Here is a 26,529-nt window from a genome sequence, read left to right as displayed (position 1 = left end):
ATGACTTTCTACTATTTAATAAGCTAAATATTTATGAAAATATGAAAATATTTCAAGATGCTTGAAATCTAAATGATCTTGAAATGGGTGAGTAGTTAGAGAAGTCTGACACAGAAGACAGATATCAAATTATGTAAACTAACAGGATGCATTGTTGTACCAAGAAATCAGCAAGCGAGACCCAGACGTAATTTAACATGTGGATTTATTAGCGCGCAGCTGCAAGGGGTATGCACATCCAAATCAAGCAGCCCCGATTAGGTGTCGAGCTAGGGTTTATATGGAAAAGAGCATGGGAAAGAAATGCCAGGAACACTGATCCAAAGGTGCAGGTGTCTTTGGGGGCTATGGATGGGAAAGTACAGGGAGCATACCGGACAGGGAGGGGGATGGATCTTTGGAGTCTGGCAAGAGGAAGAGTTCTTGGGCTGGTCAAGGACACCCCTCTCCCTCTGTCTTGATGAGAGAATGCTCTGCAACAAAGGAAAGCTTTCTCACAACTAAGGAATTGGGAGGCTTCCAGAGACATGATCTGAGGGCTGGGGCCTGAGCAGCCCACATAAGGGCTGTGCTGAGGCCCATGCATGAATAACTGCTAGGCACAGCGTCCTTGGGCTGGGGAGTGGTTGTCAGAGACAGTATTTCTGAGACTAGGGAGACACTGAGGCACAAGTATAAGCACAAGCACCCGAGCACCCCATAATTTCAGGGATCACACAAACCAATTATATTGCAAGCTTTCTTATCCATTTGCACTGGAGGTATGTGCTGTGCTAAACTATGCAAGAGTACATTTCACTATTGTTTAGATTTAGGAGGAAAGAGGTCTGGGGCAAGATTAAGCAGCAATTTCTGCCTCCATGGCCCAAAGGGCCCTACTACCCAAATGGTAAAATAATGTTCTGCATTACACATGAACACAATTTCAAGGTAAAAAGAATTATTTGGCCTAAGCTGAAGAAGAAAGGATGAGTGTAAAGATCTTTTTCTACAAGTTTGAGTGAAGAGCTAAATGGTATAAAATAAACCAACAGAGGAAGCTGTCGTATTTTTTAATTTCACTGTTGGACACATGACTCTTGTCTAATGATGTCATCAAAAACTAAAGTCTGGGAAGGCTCAGCATCTTGATGAAAACCTAGAAATCAAAGACAAGGGGACCACTGTATAAATAAACAACAAAACCTATCTCCTAATTGACTTGTAATTCAGAGATCTTCTAAGTAAATAAATATTTTGTGAACAATCAGAATAAGAAGTTTCTGAAAAAGTTATTTCCCAATTCACAGTAATCAAGATAAAAATAATTCAAGTAAATTGTTTTAATGAAAGACAGCTGTCCTACTCAGGAAGAACTGAGTCCCAAGTCTTCCCTCTGACCTATGCTGAAAAAGAACTTAAGCTCTCCATGTCCCAGGCAATTAAGATTACAAACTGAAAGGAGAGCAAAGAAAGTTTTTACAAGAGCTCTTCACGCTAATAATAGGACCAGATGAAAAAACCAAAACCCTCATATACTCAGTGTGTGCTTGGAAAAATTACATAGCACCAGAATACTTATAGTAGCACTTATTGTGCTCTGAAACAGCTAAATTGGCAAAAATCACACCTGGGAAATCACAAGTCCTTGATAAATACTGATAAAAGAAAAGTATCAAGTCTTTGTGGAAATTCCTAAAATAAAGCAACAAGGATACCAGATATACAAAAAATACCAATTCATAAATTTGATTTTTTAAAGAACTTAATAAAAGGGGGAATTTTTATTGCGACCACACCCTGTTCAGGGAACAGTTGCCTCAAAAATGATTCCTTTATACAAGAACACTAAATCAACTAGTTTTATTTAGCAAACCAAATTAGCAGTTACTACATCAAACTTATTAGAAATATGAAATGTTACCTGTGTGGTTGACAAAGGACTGGATAAAAAACAGATGCCCATTAACTTGGGAAATGGACACAAACTGTGGTTCATAAATGTAACTGAAAACTATGAATGCTAAGCAGCATAGAAGACTTATAAGAACTGATATAAAGAGAAGTAAATAGAACCAGGAAAATTACACACAATGGCTATAACAACAAAAAAACTGAAAAAAAAAGTTTTGAAATTATAACAGCTGTGCTTATTCAGAAATAAAAGATCCAAGAATACACCTCATCATCACCTTCTTTGCAGAGGTGAGGTCTTATGGAGGTGGAACATTACATAAAATGTTGATCTTAATTAACGAGTTGGTTAGTTTTGATGAATTGATTTTTTTCTTCCTTTTTATTCAAGATTCTTTTTTTCCTTCCATCCTTGGGATAGCTCCCTGGGAAAAAGTTGAGGAAGACATATATTGAAAAATATAGGCAATGTAAAAACAAAAGATGTCAATTAATTTTAAAAAAGAAAAATGAGACAGCAATGACATGGGGCTTAGTCTTTAAGAACAAGTAAAAAAGCATTAGCTCATTGACAAGTAGTGGCGTAGTCTTTTTATACGACATTACCATCAAGGATTAAATTCAAAATACAGGAGCTATGGTCTCTGACAATTTTTTTGAGGGGGTAAGTGATCTCGATCTGTTATTTCATTGATGTAGGGAATTCTCAGTGAAGAAACTCCCCTCATCCAATGATTATATGTCCCCAACAAGGGGGAAAACTTTTTTAATTTTCTTTTTTTTAACCATGATCTTAATAAGCATTTCCAAATACAAACAAAAACTCTCCAAAACTTGTATATGAAACCATGAATCCCTATCATATAAAGCTTAGTTTTTCAAAAAGCATATTAAATTTAACCAATATTATCCTACTTATTCCCTTCTGAAGTGCCTTCTGCTTTTCTGTAAAATTTTTAAATGTTTATTTGACCTTCATTTTGGATCACTACTACTACTTCCTCCCCAATTCACTCTCACAAATCTCCTTAGCCAAAAATAAAAGCCTTCCCTTTTAACAAATAGGTAAAGTCAAGCAAAAAATGTCACACATTGGTCATGTCTAAAAACTTATTTCTCTTCTCATTCTACCTCTTAAGCCTTCTACTTCTCTGTCAAAAGGTGGTAAAGATAATCCATCAACAATCTTCTGAAGTTATGACAGGTTCCAGCACTGAACAAAATTCTTACATCTTTCAAAATCCTTTTCTTTTACTTAAAGTGTATACTTAAAGTGTTCTCCTGGTTCTACTCACTTCACTCTGTATCAGTTCACACAAGCACTTCCTGGTTTCTTGAATTCATCCTTTTTATAATTACTTATAGCCTAACAATACCCATTACATTCCCATACAATAATTTGTTCAACCACTTCCCAACTGGATACCCACTTTGCTACAATAAGACATACAAGCAATAAATATTTGGGTACTTATAGGTCCTATGGGTCCTCTGCCTCTCTTTGCTTGGTAGTGGTATGGCTTTGAGTCAAAGAGTATTCATTAGCAGTTTGTGACTTTTTGTATATAACTCCAAATTACTTTCCCAAATGGTTGGATCAATTCACAGCTCTAGAACAGTGTATAGTGCACTAGTGTTCCTGTCATTTTTCTTTTTCATCACTGTTGACAATCTGATAGGTATGAAGTGGAACCTGAAAGTTATTCTGATGTAATTTCTCTTATTGGGGTCTCTTATTGGGGTCATTTTTCATATGGCTGTTGATAGCTTACATTTGTTCCCTCAAGGAATGCCTTGTAGAATGGCTTTCCTTAATTTTACATACATCTTAGATATCAAACCGTTAGAAGTATGCTGCCAAGAGTTTTCCCATTAACTGTTTTACTTTCAACAGCATAGATTTTCTTTGTATGAAATTTTTTCAATTTTATGCAATCAGAATTATTCATTTTATTTTTTGTGATCATCTTTGTACATCTTTGCACATCTTTGTATATTAAGAATCCCTCCCACTCTACCCTTAGTTGTGAAAGGCATCATTTTCTCTTCTCTAATTTGTTTATAAATATGACTTCTTAAAACCTATGTCATATACCCACTTGGAGCTTATTATAGTACATAGTAAAGATATATAGTAAAGACTGGTCCAAACTTAACTTCTGCTAGATTGTTATATACCTTTCCCAACAGTTTTTGTTGAATAGTAAGTCCCTACCTCAGTAGTTGGTATCCTTGGGTTATCGAACACTATGCTACTAAGTTCAAATGCCTCTGGGTCTTTTGTACCTAATCTGTTTCACTGATAAACCTTTCTCATTTTTATTTCTTCTACCTTTTATTTTTAAACAGTATCAATTTTTTTTTGACGATTACTGCTTCATAACATAGTTTGAAATGTGATATACAAGCCAAGTACATGTGAGTTGCTTGGGTTTTTTCCCTATTACATAAAATAGAAGAGGAACATTTATTTAGAGACATTGATAGACAAGAAATCAGTTTTTGTTATTGTTATTATTATTTCAAATTCTCCCAGGCTTGATATAAGACACTACAATCCAAGACAGTGTAACTGACAATACTAAATTCATCTAGAATAATTTGAGACCAGGCATTTATGAAGTAACACTATCCTGAGTCTCATTCAAGTCAAGTCAAGAAGCAATGTATTAAAGGCTGGAGATGCAAAGAAAGACAAAAGGATAGATTCTGCTCTCAAAGCACTCACAATTTAATGGAGGAGACATCATGCAAACAACTACGTACCAACAGGATATATACAGGATCTTAAAGAGAAGATGGTTTCAGAGGCAAGGACTGAGCATTGAAAAGGAAAGAATTCTTGTAAAATGTAGGATTTTAGCTAGGATTTGAAGAAGCCAAGAGGCAGAGACAAGGAAGAGGAAAACTAAGGATTAGGAGATGAAAGCTAAAGAAAATACACTGCGTATGGAAATGTCTTGTAAGACTAAGTGCAAAGAAGCCAATGTCACTGGATCAAAGAGTACATGGGACGATTAAGGTATAACACGATTGGAAAGGTCAGAAGGAAGTCAGGTTATGGAGAGTTTTGAATACCAGAGAATTTTACATTTGATCCTGGAAGTAACAGGGATACCCTATGTACCTCTTTCCTTTTTTAGAAGCAAGGGGACTTGCCTCTTCCTCTGGCCCCCTCACAGTAACCACTCTCCAAAGCTGAGTCATCATCTTTCTTTCCTTCTCTTCTACACACACTCCTTCAAAGAATATATTTACCTCCCATGGCTCAAACTATCATTGCTACAACAAGCGCTATTACACAACTCAACATATCCAAAATTAAAGTTTTCTTCCACACAAATATCTTCTTCCTTTCAAGTTGCCTACTTCAGTCAATAACACTATCATCTTCCCTTCAATCCAAATTTCAAAACTGAGATTGTTCCCTCTTCATCTCCTTCATTAAGTAAGGCACTACATCCTGTCAATTATTCCCTCAAAATATCACTCATAAACCAAAAGGGTTTAATCTCCCTTTTCCTCTTCAATGCTAAGACCTCACCTTGGATTGGCCCTGGAACAAAGCTGAGACACAAGGATGATGTTAGAGAATGAGAGGAAAGAAGGAAATAAAATTTCAAACTGTGGCAACAGGAGGTAATGGGACTTCTTACCACCATCCATACCCAATAAATAGGGTGTAAATATGGGATATATATTAACTGAGGTCAATCTAAATTTGGATTGCTTATACCGTGTTTTTCTTAAAGAAAGGTCTACAAGTTATATGAACTCAGATCTGCAACATAAAATAATGAATTAAAACAACAAAACAAAAACAAAATGTCACTCATGCCTGCCCTTTCCTCTCCATTCCCAGAATCTGATACTAATCTAAATCTATACTTTGATTTATTACTATTGTTTCCTAATTTTCTTTTCTGATCCAAGACTCTCCTACTTCCAACTAATCCTATAAATTCATGTTCATTTTACCTTCTTAAATACTTCGTTATCCTGACATGCCTTTACACGACCATATAATCAAATCTTAGTCACGCTTCAAGGTTCAACTCAAATCCTACCTCTTCTAACCCTCATCATCTTTTGTGAACTATATAGAAGTTACATGGTCTATGTCACATAGTTTAGTACTTGATTATATACTGTATAACTCAATGTTTCACATGATAAAGTTTTCTTCATAAGTTACATTTCTTTTATCTCATTTAGTACAAGACTGAGCACAAGTACACAAAAATTAAAATGAAGGTTACCTAGAGATCCTCAGATAAAAGTTCACAAAACTTCTTTCTGTACTTCTTTCTGTATTCCTCCTACCCAGTTCCAAAATTCTAAATACTCCTATGCCTTGACAAAGTCCCACACATATCCCTCTCTCAAAAGAATGGTGACTAAATTAAGAGACTGTTAACCTGGACATTCAACAATGGTAGGCTCATACAACATGGGTTAGATCTATCTGGAAGTTAAGGTGGAATTCAATAACACTGCATAATAAAACTACCACAAAATGCTTTATGTAGCCCAAACTTTAACAGTAAGAAAATAAGCTGAAGCTATTATGGCTTAAATAACTTCCTGAAGCTGAATTAGTTGAATCTAATTAATCCCATTTTTCATTTTTTGTGTTTTCATAAAAATCATTTTTTAAGAAATAGACTCTGGGAAGTTGAGGGGATGCCCATAAATTGGGGAACAACTGAATAAGTTGTGGTATATAAGTGTAATGGAACACTGTTGTCACAAAAGAAATAATAAGCAAACAGATGTCAGAAAAACATGGAAAGACTTGGATCAACTGATGCCAAGTGAAGTGAGCAGAACCAAGAAAACACTGTACACAGTAACAGCAACACTGTGGGAGGACCAACTTTGATACAGTTATCTCTTCTCAGCAATGCAATGATCTACGACAATTCCAAAAGACTCACTATGGAAAATACTATCCACATACAGAGAAAGAACCATGGAGTCTGAATGTAAATCCAAGCATACAATTTTTCCTTTTTTTTTTCCTTTCTCATTGTTTTTCTTTGGTTCTAATTCTTCTTTAGAACATGACAAATGTGGAAATATATTTAATATGATTGTATATGTATGGCCTATATCAGTTTGCAAGGAAAAGAGGGAAAGAAAACTTAAAACTCAAAATCTTGTAAAGGTGAATACTGAAAACAAAAAATAAATAAATAAATAAATGTTTTGTAAATAAGCAGGCTTCGACCTCAAGGTTACTATAAGATAGCAGCATTCACATTGATTATAATCAGATGACTAGCTTATCTAACCTCTAACAAAGGAAGCTCCCAGCTACCCTAGTTAGATCATACCAGTGTTCTAGTGACCTACCAAAAACATTGTCATAATATTTCACTTACACATTCACAATGTTGCAGACTGAGTTCATTATACATTTTTTCTCCATGAAAAACAAAAATAATTCATCTTCATTAATTTATCTTGTAATTATCATATTACATATTTGTACATTTTCAAGGATTATCTCACTTCTAGAGGAATCTTGGTGGTCTGTGTTCAAGTTCTACTGGGGATACACACTGATGATGTCCACCATGTGTAGTAGATGAACTGCCTATTGTTAGTGATGAAGTTTTCATATTGGCAATGACATCAAAGATCCAGACAAACCTCACTTCACTTTGCCTTGCCCTGCGTCTTCTCCTTTTTGTACTGTTTTAGCCTGACTTTAAACGTAATGGTGTTAAGCTTAAAGCTTTCTAAGTCTCTGATGTATTGCATCCTTCCTTACAAATCCAAATTCTGCTCAAAGTATTCCAAGTGGCAGAGTTGGAAAACTGAACTTTTAACTGTTAACTCACAGATTCATAGGTCAGTGACCCAAAACATAGCTAACCACTTGCCACAAACTAATACTGCTCTTCCCTTAAAACCTCCCTAGTAAGCGTACTTCAGAGCTGGAACAAAGGAAATAGCAAGAGAAGGTTTGAGTGTAACCCAATCCCACACTCTTAAGGGTTACCCCCAATAAAGTAAGAATCAGCAGAAGTAACAAGCTGCCAGTTTTAAAGATGAGCATTTAGTATACAGTTTGGGTTTAACTGCTTTTTCATTCATTCATTATTAATCAAAAATAAATATCCTAATCAAAGGAACAGCTAGTATTGACCAGTCATTGATAGCTTTTAATTAAACTTTTCTGAATTAACAATATTTAACAGAATCAAAGATCAAAAGCTGGAAGGGACCCTGGAGGCCATCTAAGCCAGATAGTACCTGAACAAGAATCCCCTCTACATCATGCCCAACAAGTGTTATCCAAGCTTTGTTTAGAGAACTCTAATCAAGGTGTATCCACTACACCTAAGAAGACCCCATTCTCCTTTCAGGTAACTAACTGTTAGAAAGTTTTTGCTTATGTAGCAAACATCCACGGCTTGCTCCTCTCACTTGTGGATACTGCCTCCTGCCAATCAAGGAAACATGGCTCTAAGTCAGAAGCTTCTAAATCATAGGTCATAAACTTCCACTTGTGTTTTCTTTTGCTAGACAGAAAACCTACCTAGTTCAAAGCAAAAGCATTTAATTAACTATAATAGTAATAAAATCAATAAGAGAAATTTATCTCAATAAACCAGAAGCTCACTCTACCACAAATACACAAACCGTCAATGAGGAAAGTGAACATGCTAAGAGATCAGGTGTAGAGCATAAGATGGTGGGAAATACACATAGGCAACGCACTTGAGTGCTGAGGCAACTCCCACTTTTGACACTTTAGAGCTACTAATGTCTTCTGGTGATATCATCAAATTGCTCCCAATGAGGCATCTCATCTCTGCTGTTCTCCCTATGGGAATCAGTCTCTGCTCCAATTGGTAGGGAAGGGCAGAATTAGTGTGAGACAAATGGGTTTGCAGAGTTTGTATGTGACTAATCTATAGATAGATCTGTCAGTTAACCATCTGAGTTCAGTTTTCCAACTCTGCCTTCTGAATACATTGAGTAGGATATGGATCTCTTAGAGAGGAGAGGATGCTATAGAGCAGTGGTGTCAAACTCAAAACAGAAACTGGGGCCACTAATCAATTTATAAGGATTCCTACAGGCCAATATTATCTATGTTTTGTTATATTTTTATTTATTTTATTAAATATTTCCTAAATACATTTTAATCTGGTTTGGGCTGCACTCAGCAGCATTCTGTACCTCATGCAGCAGCATATTTAACATCTCTGCTATATAGAACCATGAGAATGATCAAAGGCTTACAAAGTGATTTTTAGGGCTCACAGGGCTGCTGTCTGTGGCTGGGAGGGCCATAAGCTCTGTCAGTCACCTCCATCATGGGAGCTGAGAGAGTGTGGAGGGGATGGTACTATGAAATTGTGGTGGGGAAGTAGCTTTCAACCTTTCTTCACTATGTTCCTCAATTCTATATAAATCACAAAAAGGCTGAAAAGGGCTGGTGACTTTTGTCCTACCCACCCTACCCGCACATATCAGACTAAACTTTCCATACTTAGACATTTCCTTTACTTCTAGGTCTACTCTCTAGGGCCAATCAGAACAAGTCTAATTCCTCTTCCACATGACATCCCTTCAAACACTTCAAAAGCATTGGTCATGTCTTCTCTCTTGTAGACTGAACACTACTAGGTCCTACATCCAATCCTCACAAGGCATGATCTCAAGGGATGCCTGGTCACTATCCTCTGAATATCTACCAGCATTCTTTCTAAAATGTGGCACCCAGAACTAAACATCATACATCAGATGGTGTCAGACCAGAGGAAAACACAGGCCTAGACGTTATGTCTCTCAATGTAAGTGATATAAAAATGTGAATAAAAAGATAAAGATTTTAAAGAGAGAGAATCTAGCCCAAAAGTTCCCATTGTTTCTTCCTCTACTCTCTGAACAAAATTATTATTAACAGCAATTCTGGAAGTTATTAGCTACATGGCTTTTAGGAAAGATAAGTAAAGAGATCCAAATTCTTGGAGTCCTTTACCATTACTAAATCATGTCTCCCGGGCATGCTCTTCACCTATTTTCTCTTCCTGCCCCAGATAATATACATCTATGAAAGTATCACTTGTTTCTACCACTATTTATCTTCATTCAAATAGTATTCGCCATACTTCCCTGATCCCCAGCCTTGGATTTCCTTACATGACTATATGTCCTTAATATACAATGCAAGAGACAGCATTGTAAAACGGATAGAGAAGCAGCCTCAAAATCAGGAAAACCTGGTTCAAGTCTGGCCTCTGACACATGTTGGCTGTGTGACCCTATATGGATTATTTAACCTCTCAGCACCCCAGAACTTTTCCAAGATGAACAGTTACAAAAATGTTGCAAAGCAACATTGGTATAGAGAGTTTCCTACTGGGGGTCCCCTAGACCAGTCAATTTTAGGTCTAGACCTAGTTAAAAAAATACAATGTTTACGTTATTAAATATCCTGTTCTTTCCAGAGCCATCTTCAAGTCATGGATCTTATCATACCTATCTGCATTAGGATCACCAATTCACCTTACATGTGAGTGATATTTTAAATTCAATAATTCAATTCAATAAACATTTATGAAGTGCTTACTCTGTGCCAGGCACTGTGCTAAGCAACAAGGAAAAAGTCCCTGCCCTCAAGGTGCTTGCAACTTAATAGGGGAAGACAACCTACAAAGGGAAGCTAACAAGGAGGTAGGCTACCAGGGGGTACAGTGCTCTGTGGAGTCAAAGCCAGACAGAGCTGCTGATGTTGTGAGCCTGGTATCCCTCTAATACCAGAGGTTCACCATATCGGAGTTAGACAAGCTGGTGCGGACACCCAATTGGCTTTAGCCGTACCGCAGCTCAGAACTCCTTAAGCTTGTTTGGACGTTTTTGGCCTAATGTAGTTTTCTTTTCTCCATGTACACAGAGCTGTCTTCTGCATACATCCACTGTCAAACACAAAATATTCAAGCTTTCACTTCCTACGGGAGAAAATGGAAGGGGTGGTAGAAAGGGAAACACCAAGATATTGTTGGTCCCTGCAGGGCCTCCAAATGAATGGGGGGGGGGCCCACAGAGGAGGTACAGAAACACCTCAGTCTCCTAGGTCCTGTTATCTGAGGGAACCTCACCGTTCCAGAAAAAATATTGAAAGGGGTAGTTTTAACTGCCATTCTTTGAAAAGTCATTGGTAGGCAACCTATTAAAATCAATGGCTTGAAAGAAATTGGAAAAGAGAAGAACGAAAAAAGTTAAAGAGAACTTCTTTTTTACAGACAACTATTTTAACCTTTTTCTTGCAAAGAGCGTGAAGAGAATTCTTGAGAAGAGACCTGACTTGGTACTCTGAGTGAATAGAAAGGTGGCATGGGTTTTATAAGTCTTTTGCAGTTAGAGTTATAATTTGAGCTAATTCTGGCTATGATCTTTCTCAACACTAAAATATTGTAATTATCTATATCTCTGGGCTAATATTTATTACTGTGCTAACAAATTACATAGTTAACTATATTTAAACCTAAAAGATCAGGTTGTGTGTGCATATATATATATATATATGTATGTTGGTACATATATTTTTTAACACACATACACACACACACATATATACACACTCACACATAAGAGGGGGGAGTACAGGGAGGGAGAGAGTTGAATATATGCTTATGGGAAAAGAGGGTCTTTTATTTTATGAACTAAAAAACGGGATTGGGACTTCTGAGATAATAAGAGGTGTTATAATTTTAGTAATTAATAAACAAATATTAGGGTGGTGATTTTGCAAGTAACAAGAAGAAGATTGATATGAGATATGGAGGCAGAAATGACAAGATTTAGCAGATAACTATATAAATGAGGAGTTAAGGATGACATTAAACTTGTGAACTTGGGTAACTGGAAGTATGGGAGCGCCCTTAAGAGAAACAGAGAAATTTTTTAAAAAGAATGGGTTTGGGGGGAAAAAATAATGAAGTTTATTTTAGACACTCTGCATTTGAGATGCTTTTGGAGAATATTCATTTTAAAATATCCAACAGGTAGTTAGTGATGTGGGACTAAGCTCAGGAGAGAGACTAAAACTAAATATATAAATGTGGGAATCATTTAAATAGAGATGATTTTTAAACCTATGGAAGCTGATAAGGTCACCAAATGAGAAAATAAAAAGAGAGAGGGCAAAGTGGGTCCAGGACAGATCCTTGAGAATATACCTACAGTTAGAAGGTACAATATTGATGATGATCCAGCAATGGACACAGTTAGACAGGTTAAAAAAAGAGGAGAGATTACTGTCAGGAAAATGCAGAGAACAAAGTACTATTATCTTGTTAATACATGAATGGTTCAGCAAGGAATAACTAACCACCACTACTAGTTTCTTTTTCTTTTAATCCTTACTAGATGATCTTTTCAACTCGACACCTACAGTTCCACACCATCATAATTTACAGGACAAGCAACTGTTTGCTTCTCAGAGCATCCATTTCTTTCCTATTTTACAAGAAATTTTACAAGCTTCACATGTTACATAGCTACAAATATTCAGGAATCTTCTAATTCTCTGTGACACCTTATTCTATCCTCTAATCTCTGACAATGGTCAGAATTCCCCTCCGCCTCTGCTGGTCCTTTTACTTCTTGGTTTCTAGCATGAAAGCACTTGTACTTTTTTTCCTCAAAAAACACTTCATTCTCTTTATTTGGATAGCAGAAAAGCATTCCTTGAGCCTTTTTCTCTTCTGCAAGAGAAAGGCCTGCATTTTGAGCACAGATAACAGCCACTCTGCTATGGCAGAAATACTAAAATCTCATTTTATGTGTATTACTGCAAAATTTTCCCAGCTAGCAGTATTTCCTGAAAGTGAAATCCTCAGGCCTTTGTTCTTCCTACATGAAGTTCTCCTAGTAAAATACCACAGCAAACTGAATAGAACAGAATTCACAAATATTCCTTCATCTACTTTTATATGATTTTTTCCTATGAACACTCAAAATTGGTTAGAACACTGTCACACCATGTTATAGCATTTAAAGTCTTTCAAAGAATATGCCATTTTCAATCACAGTATCAATACAAATTACAACTGGGAAAAGAAAGAGAGCAATTAGGGAAAGGTCATTGAAGTATAAAGCTATCAGAAAATGATCAAAAGATTCACAAGGTAGTTAATAGTGCTACTCTACAGTTTATCTTCTCCACCGTTTATTTCCTACTTGTTTCAAAGATTGCATATAAAATTGTGAAGAATTACATATCATCCTCTACCACGGGTTGGTGGTCACTCCAGATAGAGATAGTGCTCTCAGGGGATTAAACTTTTAATAATTTTTTAAAATGTCATTCTTCTTTAATCTTACCCCAAAGCAACACTAAAAAACAAGACAGTTACTTATGCAGCAAAGAAGGAAATATTGAAATAAACACCTAGGGAACCAAACTAGAGACAAAGATAAAAATACAGAAAAGTTAGCTTTATCCTTTCACCTCTCAAAAGATATCTGTCACCAAAAACGGATGCCAAATTCAAAATATTGGATACTACTGGGGCTAAAACTGCAGTAACGGCAGCATAAGCTAATCAAAACTTTCTAGATTATCCCTACTGAAGTAAAGAGCAAATAGCAATCAACTGACCTCTTCCATCAATTCTCTAATTGAACAAATTCAAATGATACCCCACACAATTTTGCTTCCAGATGTAGCTAAAGTGTTAACTAATGTTGCAAAATGTCATATAATGAGTCAAGGGATCAGTCAAGGGATCAGACTATAATAACTGTGGTGACCATTCCATCCAACTTTAATAATATTGATTGAACATTCACTATGAAAAGACATTGTGGAAAGTTAGGAAAAAAAATTAATGTCCCCTCCCCCATTACCATCCTCAAGTCCTATTTAATCTAATTGAGAAATGATACAGAACAAATAAGTACATGTATTTTTCAAAGATAGGCATCATAAATCTATGCATCATCAAATCCATTTTTAGGAAAATTCAAAGAATGGTAAATGTAAACAGAGAGGAATGTAAAGCATAGAGAGGAAGATGGAAAATGAGACTGATACAATAGTCAAGTCAAAGAACATCACTTGGCATCATGGAAATGAATCTCCATATCTTCAAAGATGAGTAGAAAGGTCCTAGTTTGGTAGAAAGATAGAAAGGCACTGGAAATGGCATGTTCTCTGGCAATGGAATAAAGATGGCAAAGTGAGAGGAAGTATTACAACCTAACTCACCCACTATACACCTTTGACAAAGATCTAGAAAATGCATTAGACAGAATTTTGATCAGGAAAGCCAAAAAACGCAGCCCAGGGAGACAGACAGAGAGATGTAGGGGATGAGACCTGGCCAGGAATGTACATGGAACACTCATTAGCCAGGGGCTGAAAAAGGGCAGCAGGGCAGGAATACCAGGGTAGAAAAAGTCCCAAGAGATCCCTGAACAAGAGGTGGGTACAGAAATGAGTGTCACTGGGAAGGTCTCTTGCCAACTAAGCATTTCCAGGTCACAGACTTAGGACAGGGAGGAGCAATTGCAAATACTGGCCCTATTAAGGTACTCAGCAAAGAACAAGTTCGGGAAGAAGAAAGCAGCAGGTGGCTCTGAACCCAGGAACCAAATGGCAACCAGGGGAATTTGTGGCCTCGAGGCCAAATGTGGTCCTCTAGATCCTCAAGTGCAGCTCTCTGACTGAATCCAAACTTCACAGAACAAATTCCCTCAATTAAAAAAAATCCTTTGAAGTTTGGATTCAATCAGAGGGCTGCACTTGAGGAACTATAGGGCCACATGTGACCGCAAGGCTGCAGGTTCCCTACCCTTTGTGTGGTGTATGAGCCTGTAATAGAATACACAGAGCAGGAATCCCAGACCAAAGGGAAACCAATCACTTTGAATCTAAAAAGTCTCTTAATAGGCTAATAAGGAATGATTCCAGCAGTAGTCTATTACAATCCCTAACAAGGAAAAGTCAAGAGACTTGTAAGAACTTGCAGAGCTTAGACCAAGAGGCCAGAGAAAAGATCTTACCACAGACTATACCACTGTGGAAGCACTGAAAGTTTGCAGGCCCCCAGACTGATCTGTGAAAGGAGAAATGGGCCATGAAAGGAGAGAAGTTAAGACCAAACATATCCCTCAGAACTATGAAGTAATATAGAGACCAAAGTTCAGAAATAGGCTGGAAGAGAGAGCAAATACAAAAAGAATCCCTCTATAAAGAGCTATCATGGCAACAGGGAAGCTAAGACACACAGAAGAGAATGACTCAAAAATACCTACAAGCAAAGCTTCAAAGAAAAACACAAATTGGACATAAGTCCAAAAGACTTCTTAAAACAGTTAAAGCAAGAGTTTGAAAATAGCTAAAACAGGATTTTAAAAATCAAATGAGAGTAGTAGAAGAAAAACTGTGAAAAGCAGGAGCTAAGAAACAAAAATATGAAAAAGAAAATTTAAAAGCCTGGGAAGAGATATAAAACCTTTCTGAAGAAATTAACTCCTTGAAAATCAGAATAGGCAAACTGAAAGCTAATAACTCCATGAGAAATCAAGAAATAATAAAATAAAGTCAAAAGGCTGAAAAAATAAACAGAAGAAAATATGAGATATGTCACAAGAAAAACAACTGACCTGGAAAACAGATTGAGAAGAGAAAATCTATGAATCATCAGACTACATGAAAACCATGAACAGAGAGAGTCTGGACATTACATTTCAATAAATCATAAAAGAAAAATGTCTATATACCTTAGAACCAGGGGAAAAAATAAAAATCACTGGTCACCTCTAGAAGAAACCCCAAAATAAAAACTTCCAAGAATATTATAGTCAAAATTCAGAGCTCCCAAGTCAAGGGGAAAAAAAAAAATACAAGCAGCCAGAAAGAAAATACTAAGGAGCCACATGGATCACACAAAATCAAGCAGCCACTGTTACACAGGAGCAGAGAGTTTGGAATATAATATTCCAGAAGGCAAAGGATAAATAGGCTTACACCAAGAATAATCTAACACGCAAAATTTACTATAACCCTTCAGGGGGAAAAAACATCCTTTAATAAAACAGAGGACTTCTCAACATTCCTAATGAAAAGACTAGAGATGAACAGAAAAATGTGACATAAAAACACAGGAGTCAGGAGAAATCTAAAAAGGTAAACATAACAGAGAAACCACAAGGGACTAAACAAGGTTAAACTACTCCTATATGGAGAAATGATACATGTACCCCCTCAGAACTCTACCATCATCAGGGGTCATGGAGGGAGACGGGGATTCTTTACATTTTGGTAATCTCAAAAGAATGGAAAGGGTGGGGAAGAAGAACACCCTAGGAAAGAGGAAAGCTGAAGAAGAATGGAGAAAATTATCTCACATAAATAGGATGTGCAAAGAGAACTTTATACAACAAGGAAGGAGGCAGGCAACACTTGAACCTCACCTTCATCTGAACTTGTTCAAGGAAGGAATAATACCCATATACAATTGGGTACTTATCCAACAAGGAAATAAGGAGAGAAAGGGAGAGGAAGAATAACAACATGGGTAGATTAAGATAGGAATTAGTCAGAAGAAAACCAGACCCTTAAAGAGCAGATAGAAGGGGAAAAAAGAGAAGGAAAAGTATAATAAAATAGAATGCATGGAATACACAGCAAACATAACTGAGTATGAACGGGATGAACTCACCCATAAAATGGAAGAGGAAGCAGAGTGGATTAGAAATCAGAACTCAACAATATTTTGTTTTTAAGAAAGACTTGAAACAGAAAGATACACACAGAGTTAAAATAAGGGGCTCCAGTAGAATCTAATGTGCTTAAGCTGAAATAAAAAAGGCAGAAGAAGCTATCATCTCAGGTAATGAAAAAAAAAGACAATTAGAAAAAATGCAAGTTAAAACAATTCTGAGGTACTACCTCTCACCCACCAGATTGGAAAGGAAAATGACAAATGCTGAAGAGGTGGGAAAACAGGTACCCTAAGGCAAGTGATGGTGGAGCTGTGAGTTAGCCATTCAACTATGCCCGAAAAGCTATTGAATTGTGCATAACCCTTAAGCCAGCACTATGCTACTAGGTCCATGTACTAAAGAGAACAAAGGAAAAGGACTCATGTACAAAAATATTTATAGCACTCTTTTTGCAGAAGCAAAAAAGTGGAACCCAAGGAGATGGCCATCAGTTGGGGAATGGGTGAACAAGCTATGGTTTATAAATTTGATGAAATACTTCTGGGCTATAAGAAATGATAAAGGGGATGATTTCAGAAAAATCTAGTTAGACTTGTATAAATTGATGCAATGTGAAGTGCAAAGAACCAGGACAACAATTTATATAATAACAAAAACACTGTAAAGATAAATAACGTTGAAAGTTTCAGTAACTATGATCAATACAATAACCAACCACAATTCCAAAGGACTCATGATGAAATATGCTTGATGGACTCAACATACAGACCGAACCAGATTTTTTTCTTTCTTTTTTTTATTTTTGGACATGGCTAATGCAGAAATTTGTTTTGCATAAATACACATATTTGTAAAAGATTTTTTTGCTTTCTCAACAGGGAGGAAAGGGAGAAGGGAGAGAATTCAGAACTGAATATAAAACTGAATTTAAAAAGAGAAGTATCATGTTCAAAGACTTAGGGTGGTAGGAAGCAAAGCTCTACAGGGATCAAATAATTCAAGATAAAGGCACAGAGATTTCAAGATGAAAAAATGGGGGAAACAATGGTGCTACTGATATTCTGCTCTGCTTCTAACACTTCTTTTTAGCAGACAACAAAAGGGCCAAGTGGAGACAACCTGTTGTGAATGAATGTCACAGAGAAAAACATTAGCACAAGAATTCAATAACCAAGGCTTATCTTGCTCAGGTGCTTATTGAAACCACATTAGTCCATCAACTGGGGAATGACTGAACAAACTGTGGCATATGATTGTGACCGAATCCTATTGTGCTATAAGAAATGATAAACAAGATGGTTTCAGAAAAACCTGGGAACACTTCTATGAACTTATGCAAAGTGAAGAAAGTAGGACCAGGAGAACACTCACGTAGTAACAACAATATTGTAATGATGATCAACTGCGAAAGACTTAGCTACTCTGATCAAGACAATGATCCAAGACCATTCCAAAGTACTCATCATGAATGCTCTACACTTCCAGAGAAAGAACTGATGATCTCTGAGTACAGATTGAAGAATAATTTTTTCACTTCCTTTTCCATGTTTGTTTTGTTTTTGCAGTTATGGCTAATATGGAAATACGTCTTGCATGATTTCACACGTCTAACTGATATCATATTGCTTGCCTTCTCAGTGGGTTGGAGAGAGACTGGAAGGAGAGAATTCAGAATTCAAATTTTATTGAAAATGAATGTTAAAAATAGATAATAAATTTGCTTTTAAAAGAAAGAAAGAAACCACATCAGTGAATGAGCTTACCAAGAAAGTATAAATGGAGAAATATAAGGCACTCTCTGGAGATAAGCCAAAATTCTTTACAGAACAGAGTAGAATCATACTCACTTTTTGTGTAGTGCATGAAACGTCTGAGTAGGCATTATCTAGATGGACCTCCTTATTTCCATCACTAGTATCCGTCACCAAAGGAAGAGCATCTTCGCCTTTAAGTTCTTTACCACATTCTATTTCCACTTCCAATGTTAGCTGGGATTCACCATTCTCTATAGAATAGATAGACAAATTATGACACAGAAAAAAAATCAGCTCAGGAAAATTCTCAATACAAAATTTTCACTGGCTAACCAACAATGCCATCTTCTATCAATCAAGAAGCATTTATTAAGCAGCTATGTGCTATGCCCTGTATGAGGTACCAGAGCTATAAAGACAAAAATGAAAGTCCCTGCCTTCAAGGAGCTTACATTTTACCAGGGGAAACAACACATATAGACACAAATGGATACAAAATACATATATGTAGCCAAATTAATAATTTAGCCAACCCTTCCCCTCATGTATAACAGGGTTCTTTCTCAGTTCCACTTAATGTTAGTGCCTTCTTTCGAAGGTTATTTCAAATTAACCTGTAAATACTGTATTTATATATAGTTATTTGCATATTGTCTCCTCCCACTGAATTTCAAGCTCCCTGAAAGCAGACTGATTTTGCCTTTCTTTGTATAACCAACACTTCATATGGTGCCTGACACATAAAAGATGCTTAATAAATGCTTGTTGACTTAACTTGATCTGGATCACTAACCTCACTTGTAAATCAACCCTCAAGTGACTATTTGATTCATTCTTACATTTAATTTTATCATTCTTAGCTCTTGAGTAATCCATGCTCAAAAGGTTTGTCTATTTCCTCAATAAAATTTCAACATGCCTCTCAATTTCATCAATGAATCTCAAATCCTCTACCCTAGTTCATCAAATATTATTTAATAAATTAAAGGAACCTCCTTTCTCAATACTGGTGAGATGGGAAAGGAGGTGAATGGTCTAAAGAGCCTGATGTGAATACACACTAAACTCATACAATTACAACTTTTAAAAGATAGATGGCTGAAGCTAAGGTAGACAAAGAAGGATGGATTCAAAAGTACAAGGTAATCCTATAGGAATAATTTCAGGAATATGAAAGCTCTGAGGTTAACAGGAAAGGCTAAGGACTGAAAGAAAAAAAAACAATGGGGAGAAGTCCTAAAGTCATACTAGGACAAAAAGGTAGATGAAAGAAGACACAGGATCATGACTATCTTTTTGATAAGGTTACTAAATTGGTATAAGATCAAGAGTATCCCTCAGATATAGTATAACTTTATTTCAGCAAGACATTTCACAGATTGGACAAGGAGACATACAAGTTAGGTATTGATAAAATTGGGTAGATTCGGAACTGAATGAATGACAGGACACAAATCAATATTTACCTAGAGGGGTCTGGAAGTCCCCAGAAATCCATGCTCAGTTCTGATCTGTTCAAGTTTTTTTGTTGAATTAAATGAAGGCTTAGATGGTATGCTGTTTGCTTTTGCCAGTGACACTAAGCTAGAAGGGAAAGCTAAAATACTGTACAACTGAACTGAGATCCCAAATAAGCAACAACACTGGGCCAAATCTAATAAAGATGAAATTTAATATGTAAATTACAGAAACATAAAGTCCTACATTTGTTTTTGTTTTTAAATCAGTGAAGTATAGGATCATAAAGTAATGATTAAACAAAGTTTGGAAGACAAAGGTTTAATAGTTTTAGAGAACTGCAAGCTTAGTTTTATTCAACAGTAGTAGGCAAAAAAAAAGCTAATGCAACCTTAGGCTGCATCAAGACAAGCAGAAGGGAAAAAAAAATTTTAAACAGTAAGAGAAATATAGAGCTCAAAACAAGGAAGATGTTATCCCTATTACACTCTGCCCTAACTAGAAAAATCATGTTCAGTTCTAGCTGCCATGTTTTAGGAAGGACTTTGATAAGTCAGAGAGCTTATCTAAGGAAAAGAACTTAAATAGATCATGACCTATGACCATCAGTTAGGGTTAGGGTTAGGGACTAGGGATGTTTAGCCAGAAGAAAAAAAAAGATATTTTCTTCAAGTATCTGAAAGGCTAACTCTGTTAGACAGATTAGACTTTCTGCTCAGCCTCTGAGGGTCAAACAGGAGCAACAGACAGAAGGTACCCTACCCCACGCTTCTCCATCTTCAAAAGCAAAAATCCTACTTTTCCTTCAAGGCTCAATTCTAATCCCATCTCCCTCCATAGAACACTCAAGTTTTTCCATAATAGTGTGCCACAGGAAGTTTTGAATCTCTCTAAACATTCAGTACTTCTATGATATACCCATCAGTTCAATCAATTCAACACCTACTATGCATATGATAGCAGTATTTATTTTGTATTACAGTTATTTGTGGATTTTGTATTATCATCACCTCTTTTATGGTATAACCATTTAGTAAGACATGGGTCTTACTTCTTTTCACTACATCTATCCACTTCTTTGGAGCATGTTTTACTTCTCATCTTTGAATCCCCCAGTATGGAGGATATTGGGTGAGTTGAACTGAAAAAGCCCAACTTCCCCCTTCTAGGCAAGTTTCCCATTCCTCTCTAGATCATGTGAATCACTAAGTTTTAATCTCCCTTATCCCTACTCTCAAAACCAATTTCTAGGCTTTCCCTGGATCTTTCCAAGTTAAGGTACCCATTCCCACAAATATTCGTAGAATATTCAACTATACACAGTACAATTCATTTTATCCATCTTTCACAAAAAAAGGATAATGTCCAATTAGGAAAAAGGAAAAGGAAATTGGAGCCCTTTGTAAAAGAATAGCAGCTTTCAAATCTTTGAGCAGATTGCTTTCTAATTGGGGTAACATTCATCTACAGAGGAAACATCCCATTTGCTGCATCCAATCTGACGGTAATAAGGGGCTAGGGTACTGCCAATGAAAAAAGAGAAAACAATGTGTTAGATATATTTCAGAAGTAGAATTGAGCCCCAATAAATAAGTGGTCATATGATACAAATAGTTTTGAAAGATGTAAGCTATCAACCATATCAAAGGTTGTTCCAAAAGACAAACTAAGAGAAATGTACATTAAAGCTTTGTGTTGTTGTTTGTTGTTCAGTCATGTCTGACTCTTCATGACCCCATGGACCATACATAGCATGCCAGGTCCTTCTATTCGCCAGTATCTCTCAAAGTCTGTCCGAGTTCATGTTCATTGTTTCCATGACACTATCTATCCAACTCATCCTCTGCCATTCCCTTTTCCTTTTGCCTTCAATCTTTCCCAACATCAGGGTCTTTTATAATGATCTTGTGAGTATCTCTTAAATCCTTTGAAAGATAATAGCAAAATGAAACTAGTCAGTGTTGATGGGACTATGGGAAGACAAGCACAAATTATCTAACCTTTCTAGAATACAATTTGGAATTATTTAAGAGAAATCATTAAACTGTCCATGCCCTTTGACCTAACAATGACACTAATGGCACAGACCCCAAGGGGTTCAATCTGAATAATAAGAATGGAAAGAGGGATAAGGATATGATTACTCAGCAAACTCATAAGAAACCTTTCTGACCTTTAAATTTTATTTCACAATGGCCTTAACCAGGAAGTTGGGTCGAGATGTTGTTATTTTGTCACCAAAGCACTAACCTTTCCTTTTATTCATTAAGTTATAAAATGTGAAAGAATCTCTGAAATACAAGGGATTTCAGTGGCCATTAAGTCCAACCTACACCTGAACAAGAAAAATCTACAGTAAGTAATTCTCCAGCCTTTGCTTTAAGGCTTCTATCAAAGAGGAAAAACTGCCTGGCCCTGAAGCAGCCCACTCTACTTGGGGACATACTTGGGGTTGGCTCTGCTCAACTCAAGAAAAAAAAAGTTGTTGGGTTGTTTTGTTTTTTTTACATTAAGCTCAAATCTCTCTCTTTGTAACTTCCAAACGTTTCCAGTGCTACTCTCTAGGGCCAAAGTGTCTTACATCTTTAAATCATTTGGTTTTCACAATAACCCTATGAAGCAGATATTATTATTAAACTTATCTTTACAGATGAGGAAGTTGAAGCTGAGAAGTAAAATGACTTGTCCAGGATCATAATGCTAGTAAGTACCTGAGGTGGGTCTGCCTGACTCCAAGTTCATACTCTATTCAATGCAACATCTAGCTATACCTAACTCCTCTTCCATACAACAAAGCTTCAAATACATAAAAATGGCTCTCATATCTTTTCTTCTGCAGAAGACATACCCTTAGTTCTTTAAACTATAAAACTGCAAAATTTTAAGGCCTTTCACAATTCTGTTTGCCTTCCTCTAGAGAAGCTTTAATTTATTAATAAGATCTTATCAGTGGTATTAAAGCAGCAGGTCAAATAAAGTAAGATGTCACATTCATATTGTTCTAATGTCAAAGACGGTAACAGTAAATTCCTGAGACAGCAGGGATTTAATTAGCATTCTTCTTCCTGAGACAGCAAAAACTCTACTGAGTTTGGAGCTCAAGGTCTATTTTTGCCCCTTACAAGTTCTGTGACCTTCAGCAAGTCATTTAACCTCTGTTTCCTTCAGTTTCCTCAACTGTAAAATAGGTATAATAATTAATAGCATCTACCTTCCAGGAGTGTTGTGAGGATCAAATGAAATAATATCTGTAAAGCACAGTGCCTGGCACACAGTAAGCAGTATATAAATGTCAGTCATTCGCTATTATTATTACAAAAGAACAAGTTAGTAATTCAGTCAGCTTATATTCCAACTATCTGATAAGTTTGGACCCTTTTTTTTTTAAGTCTAGCTGTGTTCAAACACACAATTCTCTCTAATTGACCCCTTTATCTCCCCTCACCTGGCAAGTTGTTCTACATCTAGGAACGTAGCATCACCAATTTAGAACTCACTTCTACAAGTAAGAACCCATTTTTGGTTGAGGGCTCAATTGCCACAAAACCTTTATTTTTATTTTAATTAATTTTATTTTAACTTACAGTACCTGGCACACAGTAAATGTCTGTTGATGGAATTCACATACACTCCTTTGAGGCTCATCTGAATCTGATTGACTTTTCCGGCCTTTTCACAAAAGCCCTTTGCTGGGGAAACTTCCCTATCCTAAATAACAAGTAAGATTTATGTACATCTTTGGTAGCTCCAGGAGGTAAAAGACAAATGAAACTGAAAAGTGTTGATTTAAGGAACTATACAAGGATTCAAATAATTTGGACAGTAAAACAGAAAGTTCTTTCCAAGGATTTGTGAAATTTTAAAATTGTGAAGAGAAAAAAAATTTTTTCTATAATCAGTTGCAAGAAGATAGGAATCATGAAACATTGTTACAAATAAATTTATCCATCCAAAATAATTCTCAATCTTGAATTCTAGATTAATGCAAAGTAGTACATGTTCAGTCAGATGTTCTAAACAAAATTTAAAAAAAAAAAGGCTGGAATTACTCCTCCATGCCACTACTCAACCACTTCAATACTTAGCATATTCCAGACCACCCCAACCATGACACATTTGTCCTTACTCTTTGGGTTGACTGTAGGAACCAAATTACACCCACAGCTGCTGCAGAACTTGGGAGCTTCATCTTTGGAGATGTGGTGACAACTGGGGCACTTCATGTTCCAGCAGAAAGAAGACCTCAAAGAGCAGGTTTACCCCTAGAAGGTTTGCAAAGAAGAGAAAGAATGATAAGGAAGGACAGTCAGCTAAATAACTAATGTCATGTGATCACATTACTAGTTTAAGTTTCATTTCTTAGTAAATAAAACTATGCAAAGAATCAGTTCGTTCTATTCTGAAACTGAAAGTTAACAATTACAGCACATTTCAGAAGGTGCAAATCAAGGAAGCATTCCATACTTCTCAGCTGGAAGTCCTATCTCCTGCCTTTTAACTCATAACTCATAAGGCACTCTCACATCTTACCTCTAATTATACCCATTTAATGTTACAGTATCACAGATTTAGAACTGGCAGGGATATGTGTGTAGTCTAATTTCTCCCACTGGACTATACATACATTCCATGAGAACAGAGACAGAACCAGCAAGGTGTGGTTGAAAAAAGAACTAGATTTGTTAAAAGGGTTTTTTTCTTCCGGGGAGGTAGGAAGGGACAGGTTTAAAGAGGGACAGGTTTGGAGTGAAGACAACCCTGCCTCTGACATCCGTATGATCACAGATTGTCAACTCCTCTGAGACTCTATAACATCAATAAAATGGGGGAATACTTGCCCTTACCTCTCCCAGAGGGTTACAGTAAGGAAGGTGCTTTGCAAACCTTATTGCACTATATACATGTGAGAAACAATTACTCATTTTCGTTGCTCTCACAGCATCTAGAGCAAAACCTTCCAGATAATAATCAACATCTGTAAAGTACTTTACATGCATTGTGTTACATGTGTCTCAGCACAATCCTGGGATACTTACCGGTATTATAATTTCCTTTTCAGATATGAAAAGAGGGGCTCAAAGAGAGTTATGGGATTTGCCTAAGGTCACACATACTTCCTCTTCCTAACACAATGAAGATACTCTATTAAAATCCTATGATCCCAGCAGCACTTAAGTAGGGCTGCAGTTTCACCTCGCTCCCTGGGGGGATTGCTCCGCGGGCCGGAATAGCGTCGAAAGCACCAAGCACAGAACAGGACTAGTGCTCCTAATCCCCTCCCCCCACTCTCACGCACACCAACACCTGCCCCACACCCACTCCAGACACTAGGAGAGATACAGAAAGGGTCTGTCAGATGTCAGCGCTTCAAGAAAACGAAACTATCCTAGGGCAGGGATAGGCCGGGGAAAGGGAGATGGCTAACAAAAAGAGAAGCCAAGCCTCCAGTTGCAAAACATAAACAGCGATCCGTCCTCAGTCACCTGCAACTCGCCCTTCCGCAGGACCGCTAAACCCCAGGGGTCGGAAGGCAAGCGAGGTAGCTTGGGTCCCAAAGGCACCAAGCGTAGAGCTACAACGTACAGCCCGGGGGCGGAGAGACTGGAAAGACGCCCCAGTGCGCGCCTCCCTCTCAGCGCTCGGGCACGCGCCGGGTTCACCGCCTCCTCTCAGCAGCACGCGCCCCTCAGCCCCGGGCCCCGCGCGCCCTCACCTGAGCCGGGGTCGGGGATTGGGGAGAGAACAGCGCGAGATCCCTGCAGCTGCAGCCTCAACGACCTCCGCCGAGCCCAAGGGGGGTCTCAGTGCGGACGCAGTAGCCCCGCTCCCCACCCACGGAGCATCCTCCCCTCGTCCCCTCCTCCCCGCTCCTAACCCAGCAGTTTAGGTTTCGTTTTCCTCCACTCCCTGAAGCCAGCCGCACTTCCTAGAACTGCCCGCCCCCGATCCCGCCTTCCGACCCCGCCTCCGCCTCCGGACTGGGGATGCGACGGAAGAGGCGGAATCAACAATCTGTCAGACCGGGTTGCTTCCGGCTGGTGCCTGGATCCGTATCCTAGCAACAGCCAGTCGGAAAAGGGCTACACATTTTAAAGGGTGCGGGGATTGGTGAGAGAAGGAGATCCCAGAATGGAAAGTCCCGGCCGGAAACCTGACTCCAGCAAAAGGCATTTCTGCTTCCAGAGGATGTAATCTGACTTGTAAAGAATGTGAGACTCACTTCCTCCTTTGTACTGTAGGGTTGAAGAGAGGATGCTAATCCACCTGCTGGGCACCTGCTCGGTTCTAGCACCAACCAAACCCCATACACGGTGCTATCTAGATTTAGTCAGTGAAGAACTACGGGAAGCGCCATAGTACAGTGGAAGGAGCAAGCGCTCGTGAGTCTGAGGCTTTCTGGCGTTCAAATCCTACCCCTGGTGTTCATTACCTGGGTAACCTTAGGCAAGTTACATAATTTCCGTGAGTCTTGTTTCCTCATCTGTAATACCTGGGGTGGCGCACTAGATATCCTTCGAGGCCCCTTCTAGTTTTATGACCTCTCGTTTTACAGATGAGGAAACTGAAGCTCAGGGATTTGTTCAAGGTCACATGCAAGTATTAGTGGCAAAGCCAGGATCAACAGCACCTAGACATTTCTTGACTCTCAGATCTATCTTCTCACACCAAAGCCAACTGGGTCTCTCTCCACTAAACCATCCTCTCTTTCCAAGTATGTAACTTGCACATG

General features: G+C 37.6%; 1 protein-coding gene across 1 annotated transcript in view; it reads right to left on the bottom strand.

Moving 5' to 3' along the window:
* RNF213 (ring finger protein 213) overlaps window positions 1-25,397 on the bottom strand; it is a 170,689-nt gene extending 145,292 nt beyond the window's left edge. The window contains 3 exon segments of the mRNA XM_078155847.1: window positions 18,435-18,592; window positions 23,926-24,061; window positions 25,283-25,397. Coding sequence (XP_078011973.1) covers window positions 18,435-18,592; window positions 23,926-24,022 — 255 coding nt within the window. The 5' untranslated portion in view covers window positions 24,023-24,061; window positions 25,283-25,397.
* Between the last annotated feature and the right edge of the window lie 1,132 nt (window positions 25,398-26,529).

Source organism: Phascolarctos cinereus, unplaced genomic scaffold, assembly GCF_003287225.1.
Source record: "Phascolarctos cinereus isolate Bilbo 61053 unplaced genomic scaffold, phaCin_HiC Scaffold_5;HRSCAF=322, whole genome shotgun sequence".
NCBI classification, from domain to species: domain Eukaryota; kingdom Metazoa; phylum Chordata; class Mammalia; order Diprotodontia; family Phascolarctidae; genus Phascolarctos; species Phascolarctos cinereus.
This window is presented reverse-complemented; position numbering and strand designations above follow the sequence as displayed.